Source organism: Tachypleus tridentatus, chromosome 11 (assembly GCF_004210375.1).
Source record: "Tachypleus tridentatus isolate NWPU-2018 chromosome 11, ASM421037v1, whole genome shotgun sequence".
Classification (NCBI taxonomy): domain Eukaryota; kingdom Metazoa; phylum Arthropoda; class Merostomata; order Xiphosura; family Limulidae; genus Tachypleus; species Tachypleus tridentatus.
In genome coordinates, this window is record NC_134835.1 from 100,535,669 (window position 1) to 100,548,330 (window position 12,662).

The 12,662-nt window shown below is 34.8% G+C and overlaps 1 protein-coding gene across 11 annotated transcripts in view; it reads right to left on the minus strand.

Annotated features, from left to right (window-relative positions):
• The window catches only part of LOC143232891 (plexin-B-like), a 187,499-nt gene that overhangs the window by 37,054 nt on the left and 137,783 nt on the right, over positions 1–12,662 (minus strand). For 8 of the 11 annotated variants that reach the window (XM_076468919.1, XM_076468915.1, XM_076468912.1 and 5 more), the window contains 2 exons: positions 5,863–7,212; positions 1,541–1,717 (listed from right to left, as the gene is read on the minus strand). In XM_076468919.1, the coding sequence (XP_076325034.1) occupies positions 1,541–1,717; positions 5,863–7,149 (1,464 nt within the window). In that variant the 5' untranslated portion in view covers positions 7,150–7,212. Of the gene's footprint in view, positions 1–1,540; positions 1,718–5,862; positions 7,213–9,241; positions 11,095–11,217; positions 11,832–12,662 lie in introns of those variants that run through there. The other 3 variants (XM_076468920.1, XM_076468914.1, XM_076468918.1) reach the window with 3 other exon arrangements.

Sequence of the window (12,662 nt, forward strand, 5' to 3'; positions counted from 1 at the left end):
CTATCTGTGCTTTATCCACCAGGTTTCTAGTGTCGAGTCCACAGACATACATACCGCTGTGCCACCGAGGGGTAATAAACTGATAAAAGTTGCATCAATTTCTAAAAATCTTGCTTCATTTATACCAATCCAGATGTTGAAGGAAAATAAAAGAGAAATATAAAAAAAAACATTTCCAAGAGGTGAAGCTACCAGACAACACTATACAAAGGTATGTTTCTTTGGGTGGTTTTGCAACATTTAACTACTGTGTGATCTATTTAGCCCTCGTACTTATCACTCCTTTACAAGGTCTTAAGATTCATATCAGCTTCTACAATATATCAGACACACAGATCTGAATTATCCTTGAAGATTCCACAATGTTTTGTTTCTCTTTAGTTTCTTTCTAGTACAGGTGTTTCTTGATAGCACGTGTTTGTCATAACGATAAATCTTCACGCTTAAGCACTTATGGATCTGTCGGACAGAGCCTTTTATCTTCACACTTGACAACATAGTAGTGATGCTTGTATTCTCACTAAGAGTGTAACATCAGTGTAGCGAGTGCTAAATTACTTGGCAACGGTTCAAACATATAAACATATACGGTACCACATTAACAGCAGCAAAGACAACTGGCCAGATACTGGGTTAAATTGCCAACAAAATTAGATAAGATTTGTTTTCAAGCATAGAAAAGTTAAAAGTTAGAATACAGCTGTTACTGATACGTTAACGAACTAAACACTAAACAATTTGATGTTTATACGTACTACATCTTTAACTGAGTAATTACGTTTTTACATTACGTGTAAATAACACAAAAACAAAGTTTAATGTAGGTAGAAAATACACGTTCCTAAGTAAGCATAAGTTGATCTTATTTCTATTGAATAAGCTACCACTCTATTCAATGAGAGAGTGGGGTGGAAAGGTGAAAGCAAACAATGATTCAAGTCGACATATTTCTGAAGTTTTTTTAACCTCTTTCCTTTTCTTTCTTTCGTTCCTCCTTCTCTCTCTCTCTCTCTATATATATATATATACAAGATTCGCCAAGATATAATTTTTTCACTTTAAATACAGCTAATTTAGCTCTAAAGATACAATAGTTATTGCTTTTAGACTTGTAAAAAAGAAACGATAACAAAGTTTAACACCAGTGTTAAACCATGTGTGTAAGAAACGGGTTTATATGTAAAATAAATTTTTCTCGTAATAGGAAGCACCTTTTCAGCTTACAGGTAGCCAAATGTAGTAGACACGTTGTTCTAAGCTAAACTACAACCACTCTATACGAACAACATGTAAAAGGAAACGGTTATTTAAAACATTACGCCACAGGTAAGTATAAAACTGCTTGAAAAAAGTGTTTTGTTCCCCTACCACAGTTAAACAAATAAAATAACTTACTAGTAACCTGATCCTCCTTTCAGAGAAGTCTGACTACATGTTAAAATATTTAAAAATTAGCAGATGACACAAAGGAAAGTCTAAAGTAATTTTACAAATACAGACTGTTACTTTACAAACAGCAAGTGGAACAGTGTGTGCTTACCTTTTTCAGGCGGCCATCTTTGGTCCCCACAAACGCCACAGTGTGCTGTGCTGTTACGGTTGTGGTTATCGCACTGTAAGTTATATTGTTATCGACCAGAGCAGCAAGTCCTGTTATGGGGACCGAACCGTTGACCTTCAAGGCTTCTTTACAAAAGTTAAACACATTACCCCCTTTCTAGAAACAGATAAACAAACATGAACAAAACTTGTCTATACTCAAACAAGGTAAACGACAACTAAAGAAATATACAGTTAATCTGACAACATCTTACAAGACTTGTGATATACGTATTTGCATACTGCCCTTAACTCTTACGAGGCCTAACTACCGATGGCACAATTCCTTCACGCGAGTCTTAATATAAACAATTTTCTAAGTCAACAAAATCCACTGGGTTTTAGTGTTACCACTTCGTGTTTTTGGCTTTACGGCAGCGTTATTACATTGATCCTTACCTTCTTGAAGCAAAGCTATTACTTGCAAGTTTGACAGAAAATGAAACTTATTTCAAGTTTTTATATTTCTTTCAAGTGTATTGAATACTACAATTTTTCAGCCATGATTAATGGGAAATGACTGCCAATTTGTTACATATTGTATATTCTGATTATTAATGACCCCATACTGATGTCCTTTTCGGTAACAATTGGTGCGATTACACTTAATAAAGGTGTTACAGAGGAGTACTGTAACACCTTCCACTTCGCAACTCCTTCCTACATCGATGTATAACCTAAACAATCACCGGATGCTGCTTACACATCAACTTAACACCGTGTCTTCCATATGATCCCAATTGTAACATAAACTACTCACAGAACCAACCACATAATGCATCCAAAACCTGACACAATATCATATTGTATATGTGCTGCTATTATCAACATCAACCAGACAATATATCCTACACCAGATCCTGTTCCAAATATCAGAAAGCAATGTGCTGTAAACCATGTTTGCTTACACCAACACTGTGCCACAAACACATAGGAAACATGTTTTAAACAAATCTATCATATGTTAGTAGTAGCACTTATTTCTTGGGTAAAGGTTTTAGACGTATAAAAAAGTTTTAATGAGATAATAAACTTTGGGGGAACAATATTTTGTGTAATGGCATTTCACTGGCTAGGATAACAAGAGTCCTAAATGACATTTCCCATTAAATCCAAATACTTGAAACAAACTCTCAAGTATTAAATATGATATAAACAATTTCGGTAATAAATGAAACGATTACAATCCATGATTAACCCTCATCTGGTGGGGTAACAATCGATAGTGGTCAGCATGACAAATGATCACAAAGACAAGAGATAGAGCAGAAGATCGGCTCTGCCCAACTCTCAAGAACTGACTGAGGCTAAAGTACAAAAAATATCAGGTGCAGACCAGCACTAGCTAAGTTGGAATATCGACTTCAAAAATGGACGTGGGTCAGTGTGGCCCTATCCACTCAATCCTACCAATTAAGGGTTAAGAAAAGTGCACAACAGAATGATATTTCAACTACACTTTGATAGAGGGTGTTGACAGTTGAGGATTTTTCCAAAACCAAAAGTCATCTGAGTCTGACAGCCAGTTATTAAGAGCTAACTTCTTTAAAGCGTAATTCCAAAAGTGGTGCCAACTACTATTTAATGATAAATACTACTCAGTTTTAGACCATAAATAGTCGACGAGGAGTAACGAGTTCTGATACTAACCACATGTTCTCGTCGTCATGACTGTCGGTGTTGAAATGTGTGATGTTCTTATTTTAACTTTATCGTGTTAACTTTAATCATAAAATTCCAATAATAAATCCACGTGTGTTTTGTAACAAAGAAAGGTGTTTCACTGGAATATCACAGACATAAAAGTGAAGACTCTTTTGTGCAGGGTTTACTGTTTCTAATTTTAGAAAATTATACACGTTTTGAAGGTTCTGTCACAAGTCGATCTCTTTTTAAGCAACTTTTGTTGCTGTGGATTGAGCGTCCTGCTATACAAGTTATATTTCTGAAAGTAAGTATTTTTAAGTTAATTTTCAATATTTTCTTCCCTGTAACTAAAAAAAATTATATTGCTAAAGTATAATAATTTGCGGTTTTCTCTGTTAGCACCACATGAGTTGTGATAATGTTAAAAACACTTTTGTAAGAATTCATAAATACTGGAAGAAATACCTTTAGCGACACACATTAATTTGAAAATAAATGATTATACAAATTTCTAAGCCGAATGAGCGTGATTGTAGAGGAAAGCCTTTTGTCAAGTTGCAGTCTATAAGCAGCAGGAAAAATCAATGTCCATTTCGGTTAAAAAAACTTGCTTCTGTAAGTCAAATAGAATTATATTCATTTCAAAAAGAGTACGCACCAATTCCTTTCCTCGTAAGTCTTTGCGGGATTTATTCAAATTAATGATCAGTAGCTGGAAATATTCTTTTAAAATATAGAAGTTAACAATCATGTTCGCATAAGACTCATGCGAATTTTTTTCTAACTGTGTGAAAGTGGCACATCTTAAATAACTTTTGACTGAAAATAGTGAATTTTCTATTTATTATAAGGCACATGCTTCGACTTGATATTAAAACACGTGTGGAGAGGTTTCACGTATCATTTTGAAGGAACAATGTTTCCATCTATGTACATATAGTGAAAATAACTTACTGAATTTAAAATTTATACTTGTAGACTTTATAATCACTTTTTCCATCATAAATTTCTATTACTGTTTAATAAAATCTCGTCTACCATGACTACTGCAGTGTAAACTGCCACCAGGTGATTTACTGAAATACACTTCTTACAGAAATATACGTTCCTATATTAAACACGGTAAGTTTCACTTTAATCTTATTGTTAGAATATTGTTTGTTTTGCATCTAAAATGAATTCACAAGCGCTATTCCTTTTGTGTTACGTAAAGCTTAAAGAAATTTTCAATTTTGTTAATAAAAATGATTATATTTTCAGATTACACGAGAGAGTGAGCTTTCACGAAAGCGACAGAACGAAAATAGGAAAAAAAAAAAACCTAAAGATTTAACTCACAGAGAAAATAATTTATCAAGATTCAGGTCTTCACTAAAGTAACACAAAGTTTTAAAGTCATGTTTATATCTAAAGTTTATTTCTTACAGTTGTTTTTTTTTCCTGAATGAATTATGATATCCTAACAGTATAAATGTTACAATAGGTATTTCATCATATGTGAATAAGGAGACCGACGTAAAAGAAATGGTTGATTCTCAAACATATATTGCTTAGTATTGACATACTTAACATCAAACTTTGTGAGATTCATTTTTTAGTTTCGTTATTAAATTGACATTATATGTGCACAAATACCTTAGAAAAGAATCGTAAAAGCATAAAGTTTGTTTGTTTGAAATTAAGCACAAAACTACACAATGGGCTATATGTACTCTGCCAACCACGGGCATCAAAAACCGGTTCCTAGCACTTTAAGTCCAAAGACATGCCGCTGTGTCATTGTGGGGTCAAATACATAAAGAAAATTGGAAGAACTTCATCTGGATCTAACACGAAATGTCTTTCCTAAGTCTCCATATTGACAATATTTTAAATGATATTAAAACAATACGCGAACAAAAGTGTCTTTACGACCGGTATAACTTCGTAGAAAACTTTCACTTTGAAATATTTTTCAACCCGACAAAATAACGTGAATCGCCAGCAGTTTGTATGGAAACGTTTATCTATCTTGTAAAAGTCATTCTTCTTCAGCACTGTACGTCAGTAACTATAGAAGTTCCTTTCACTGCGGTAAAACCATGCTAACCTTTAAAGTTTTGTATATGTCATTTGTTATAACCTGGTACACACTTGTAGTTGGCTAGTACTTATACTCACTGAATATTAAAACCAAACAATAGCAATGTCTTCTCTTGTCAAATTCCAAGAAAATCTTCATTAATTAACTGCTCTCGTGATCGTAATAAATATTATTATTCATAGTTATTTAAAATCATAAATGTAAAGTTGTAATCTAACTGAAAATTTGCCTACAGTACACATTTTTTGTTTGTTTAGAATTAAGCACAAAGCGGCACAATGGACTACCAGTGCTCTACCTACCACATGCATCGAAAACCGGGTTTTAAAAGTGTGAGTCCGCAGGCATACCGCTGTGCCACCAGGTGTGGGAAGGTCAGTACCTATTTACAACTATAGCTCATATATAATATTCCTATTTAAGATAATAGCGAGGGATGATTTTATATAAATATTTAACGTGATAAATTACTTTATAGGAGGCTACTACATGATGTACACTAACTGATAACGTATAAAAGAACGTTTACTTACCCCTGGTTCTGGGCAGTCCTTTATACTTCCTGCGATATAATCCATGTTACGAGTGACGACACTTCCGTTGTAGCACATGTGAATGTTTTCAGTAAAACGCTGCTCTATTTCCGCTAGAGAAAAAACACATATAGCCGATTTTCGGGCTGGTCTAGAAGTGTGGTCGGCAGCACTTTGGGCAAATACACCGATCAAAACATCACTGCCTGTGGGAACCTGAAGAGTTTCGGCCAGGTCAGCTCCTGATGCCACAAGACTAGCGTCTTGGAGAAGATTGTAGTCGACTCCATCTTCTCCGAGACATTGTAACGTTAACTCTGTATAAGTATTATAACCAGCATCGGATGTACATACACGAGCCAACCTGGTAACGAAGCCCCATTCCTCCAGCGCTCTCAGGTGGGATTTCCTCTGAACCGTTGAAAAGTAGACAAAATCTCCAGAAAAAAATCCGTAGATGTAGTTAACTAGATAGTAATCTCTTAGATGTGAACTTATATCCACACGAGCTATGGTAGAAAAAGACTTTTCAATGATACTGAAGAGTTTACCCGGTCCGTTGTCCAAACTACGACTAGTAACTGCTGGTACCATGTCTCTGTATGGTCCTAAGCGGCTGTTGGTGGTAGCAACGTATAAGACCCGCGAAAGGTGACCGAAGTAATGTCCCGGACCAATGAAGGCGTAAGTTGAAGAATTTTCATCATTAGCAGCTACAGGAACCGGAATGAGTTCTTCCAAGATCGATATATTTGTTAAACTGTGACGACGACACGCTCCCTGGTGGACACTTCCACAAACAAGTAACATACCAGCTTCATCGTCAACGACTAGAACTTTGTTGAAGTTAGTTGTAGCAACCTTTCGCAGGTTACTACAGTCTGTGGGAGAACACTGGACGCTGTCCTGAACAGGTCCAATTTCAACTTCAACTTCCATGTCCAATGAGCTATTGAATTGATACAGCCAATTTGTAGCCCCCACGTACACTCGGCCAGAGCGAGAATCCACCACCATGTGAGTAAAGTTTACACTTTCGTTAAGTGTAGTATAGGACGCATAAATGTTGTTGTGTTCTGAAGCTACCACTGTGCACCACGAACTTAAGACCAAAACACACACCACCCCCAGAGCATGAAACAATTCCCACTTCCACCTCTTTGTCTTCATTCTGCTGTGTCTTCTTTGTACCGTCGATGATGAGCCAACCTCATCATCACAAGAAAACGACGTCATCGCTGGTAACAATGGGTACCGAAACAGACTATTCACAGGTGTTCGGTTCATGATCCGGTAGCGAGTCTCTGTCTCGCAATATCTCAGCTTAACATTTGCACAGTTGATGTGAGCCTATCAAAGACAAAAAGAAGTATGATGAAAACGGAAACGAGCTAAAAGGACTAAGCTCTGTATTAGTGGATTCATTTTAACAACGTTCATAGTTACACATTTACACACATTTCTATAATAATAGAGATATAACTTAAAAGGCAGCATCAGCAATATGACTAGTATTACTAGATATACGACACTTACTAAAAGACATAGCAATAGCTGTATTACTGTAACGGATTTACTATTATATATTTATCTTAACATCTATGTTTATTTTGGTTAAATATATACTTAGAAATGTATGTAACTTATATTGTTAAATGTGTATTGCAAAAGTCTCTCCTATTACTTAAAGTTGTAGAAGATTCTCGAGTGTAAGAATCAATAATATACGTTTTATGAAAATACTAGCGTATCTTCGAATATTGTTGCTAACTGAACTTTCGAGAACCTCACCCTAAACGTTTATAAATCGGCACGCCAAGAGACAGTTTAATATTGTTGGTTTTCTACAATTAGTATATTATAAACCTAGGAAGCCATAATTGTAGTAAACGCTTATCAATCCAGAAACAACTCATGGTTGTTTGACCCATGGGTCAAACCCATGTTTGACCAGGAGCATTTATAGATTTCAAACATTACAAATCGTTTAACTTCTGACGTTAGTATTTCTACGAGGACATTAAATATATTCGTCGGTGAAAATTCTGCTTGTAAACGCCGTTAGACAAGCCAAGAACAGTGAGTTAACTAGCTTACCTTGTAAGTGACCTGTAACGTTATCAACTCAAAAATAATTCAATTATCGTGAATCGTCGATAAAATTTTCAATTCGAGACCAGACAGAAGACTGAATATTGTTTGTAAGTTTGTAAAACTTTTGTATATAAATCGTTATTTGTGATAACTGTTATTATACATTGCATTGTTGTTTGTATATCAAAATATATTTGTGTTAAGAAAGAAAATTGTGTGTATCTATCTTGTTGGCAAATATCATAAATCTAATACATATCGACATTCAATTAACTTTTAAATTAAAACTTTCTGCTTGTGAAAATCGTGATACGGAACAACTACAAACATCTAATTATTCTGCAAAATGTCCAAGCATGGTCAGTGTAAGGAAGTGTTATTTAAGAATTGCGTTAGAATATTTATTATTTGTCTAATTTTTAAGAACAGTGTAAAAAAATCTGACAGAGAACTTGAAGCCAATAATAACGTATATCAACAAATCTGTGGTAAAGATCTCAGCAGGTGACTTATAAAATATGTACCTTTTATATGTTTTTCCATATACAATATATGTCAAGAACAGCGACTCTTGTTGGTCGTCAATTCAAACAATTCTATAAAGTTTTACATAAAGCATGTCGTTTTTATTATAATAACATTTGTTTGTTTATTTGTTTTTAAGCGTAAAGCTTCACAGTGGGCTAATTTTTGTCTGCCAACAGCGGGTATCGAAACCCGATATTTAGCGTTGTAAGTCTACAGACTTATAACTGAGCATCCGTGGTTAGATTTTCTAACTATCGGGCCTCATCCACCCAGTATCGCGGTTATAACTATCCCAACCACCAGACAGAAATGAAAATGAATAAATAAAACTAGTGAAGCTAGTAGCATATTTAGTTTCAGTTCCTTGAGTTTTGAATCAATGTTTGTGTTACGTATTATTGTATTAATCTGGTGTTAAAAACAACAACAACAATAAGCCACAATACGTTCTGCTAATCAATAAAGTGTATCTCAGAACGACTGATATGGGTATTAACACTTTTACTGATAAAGCAGAAAACAATATTTCGACCTTCTTAAGTCATCTTCAGGTTAATACAACTTAACAATATCATAGAATACCTATAACAGCAGTTACTTAACAATTGTTAAAATTACTTTGAACTACGCATTAATATAATTTAACGATAAGTTTTACGTAACTGATTCAACTGGTTCTACATTTTGTTGTTGTACGTTTCGTGTTTATGTCCTACTGCTAACTAGGCTTTTCTTCAGTACAAGTTTAAACACTTACTTGTATACTGCTTTATCGTTCGCGGAAACCAATGAATGTTCTTCTTCTGGACTTCAAACGACTTCAATACACTCCCCACAGGTCGACTTATGTAACACAGAGTAAAGGCAGGCGATAACAGACCTTAATCCTCAAGATGACATGTTAAGCTAAACGTGGCATGCCCTGTGGTTTGCTATTTTAAACATCTTTAACAAAGCAGTGTTTATTTAAAGATGTAAAAAAATGACGTTTACAGAAACGCAGACTGTAAGATGACACTGAAGCTAATAGAGTCGTATTAAATCTTAAATCTAGGCAATATAGAGTATTTTGTAACGTAACAAATTAAAATGTTCTCATTTTCAAATTATTACAAGAAACACTTAATCTTCGCTTAGTTTTAAATAAACTAATTAACCAGGCAATTCCACGTATAATACTTTCCTGTGTCTTATCTGAGATACGCACAAATGGGTTAATAAGTAGATAAGTGAGAACGCTCCAGAACGGTCAGATATTTACGAAAAGTAATGTAACTGTCATTTTGACACAAAAAGAATTTATGTACTAAATAAACTAATAAAAAAATCCACAGACAACGACCTAAGTGTACACGTATCACAAGTACAAATTTACTGACCCTTCCTAGCACTGCTTATAAAAATACACAGATATCACTAGCACAGTATACTGACCCTTCCTAACACTGCTTGTAAAAATACACAGGTATCGCCAGCACAGTATACTGACCCTTCCTAGCACTATTTATAAAAATACACAGGTATCATTAGCACAGTATACTGACCATTCCGAGCACTGCTTATACAAATAAAAAAATAAAAACTCATCACGAGAAGTGCTGACAAGGGACTGGTGAGAAGCTAGGGGACACATTGAGAACGGGCGGTTAGATGCGTGAGCAAAGAAAGAAACCTAAGGCTTCCTTGTAGCCATTAAAAACGTCCGCTGTTCGCTCTCTTAATGGTTCTACGAAGGTCACGTGAATAGTCTCGTGACAGAATTATTGCCTCTATAAACTGTGAACCAAAGAGGGTAGACATAAGACCGCGTTCACATTCCAACAGTCAAAAAACTTTAAATACTATATCAACCAGCCATTTACTGTATGGGTAGAAATCGGCAGTGAAACAGACACTGTGTTTTCCCAAGTACCGAGAAAATAAATAAATAAGTGTCATATGTAATTATCATAATTGAGAACTTGTTGTCATTCTTATATTGGGCCAGCCACCGGATGTCTAGCAAAAGTTCTATGTATCCGTGATTAATTTACGTAACATTGAGGAATTCCTAATATTTTATTCGGTTCATCAGAAATAACATACAACTATGCATTAGACGTAAGTTTACAGACGCTTCACCAAGTTAACCCTAGAACGAACACATTATTTTAATTTTTCTTTTTTAACACACGAATTACTTTGGAAGTTCGTGAACTGGTTAGTTACACTGGTCCACAAAACCTTTACGAATCATACAAGGAATTAACCAAATACTCCACCAACTAACCTTCCCTGTCTACAGGAGGGACCTCCTATGTCTCTTAAATTTAAAATCAGTATTTCAACCAATACTTGACAGGCACGAATTTACTATAGTTGCTCAATATGATATACGTGAACAAAAACCTTCAATAAACGGTATATAAACAAGTCAGCGACTTAAACGTTGGTGTGCTAAGATAGACCGATTAAACAAAAACGGAATATAACTAATTATTTTATTGTAAGGAAGAAGATTCTATATAATAGATACGACGTTTCGATCACTTGTTTTCGAGTACTTAACTTTTAAAAACTAAGTTCTGTAAGTCTTCACCGTTAAAACTTGAGAATAATCGCACCAGTGATTGTAACGTCGTATCTGTTTTTAAAATATTCTTCCATGCTGTAAAATATGTAATTTACAATAAAGTAATACTTATAATCACTAATCGAAACGAACGAATATAACTTAGTTTTCGCACAACTTACCTTCTATAAGTGATACTGCCAGTAAGTTTTCCCGTTGAGTATTTCATGACAAGAAGTCACGTTGAACATAAATTAATGTAATTTCCCCAACTTAAACCTGAAGAAATGACGTATTCAATACAGGAAGTATGAGTGTCTTAAAATCTGTTGCTATGACATCACCTTCCGAAAATTGTTCTCGTACAATTATACTGGATTGAAAAGTAGTCACAGGAAACATTAAAGCAATAACAAGAAAAGAAAACATGTTTTACAGTGTTAAGACCAAAACGAATTACCTTGTAAAGAAATTCCGTTACAAACCGATCTAATTCTCAAATAATGTTCACATTTATAAACACTATCAACACAACAAGACGAGTTTAGGCCTAAAATGTTACAGGCAGTGAACGTAGTGGTATTTATCCACGGAATGTTGGAAAGCGAGCACCCGAGAATCTACCTTGAAACCCGGCTACCACTGAAAAATGTTGCGTCTATTAGTAATCGTAGAGTACGTCTCTCCGACGACGTATCCAAATACAGACTGAAAGTACTTACACTTCTCTGTAAGTCAACCGCGTGCTCTATCACTGAGAATGCGTACAGATACTTGTCAACTCTCACGTGCTTTGGCACGCACCCTGCGGCGACGGCTCGTACACGGAATACAGAAAACAGTATACGTGTGGTTGGGCAATAGAAATTATGGTACCGACCAGAGGCGCCACAAGCTGACGTGAAAAGCTCCTATTCTACGGTGGATCTCATAAAAGTCAAGTTTATCTATGTTATCAATAAAATATGCGTCAATTTATAAAATGAAATTAAATCTCATGCTATTTTACTTAAAAGAAATCATTTTTATGTGAATCGATAGAATTGTTAAAAGGATATTTTATTTAGAACAGTCTAGCATCAAAAATAATGCAGATATACAAACGTAGATTAAAATGTTCGCAGTTACAGCTTAAATAAACATTAAAAAACCTTAACAAACAAACCACATACTAACTGTTTTTGCTTGTTTTTTTCTGCATAAAACATTCACGCGTAAGATTGGCCAGAAAACAACAGCCACTTCACTGAATTTCTGGAAACATTACCACATAGTATTAGGTTAACATTAAAGGTTTTCAAACCTGAAAATACAAAGTTCATTTTTTGCAATGGCCAATAATAACACTTTACGCTGTCAATCGATATATCAGCATGCTCTATTAGCTTTTAACAAGTAATAGACACGGCGAAGCGTTTTCATAGAAATATATGTGGGAAAAAAAACCTGGATTCTTAGATCTAGTCGGCATCAGTATATTTATTAACAAATTAATTACAATATCATTACTATTTCTTCATGTACGCGACAAAACACGAGGCTATAAAATTCTGCAAGTCTTATGAAAATGTGACCGCTGGTGAACAAAAAACAAAACTGCATAAAACAAACACGAGTACAACGCTGC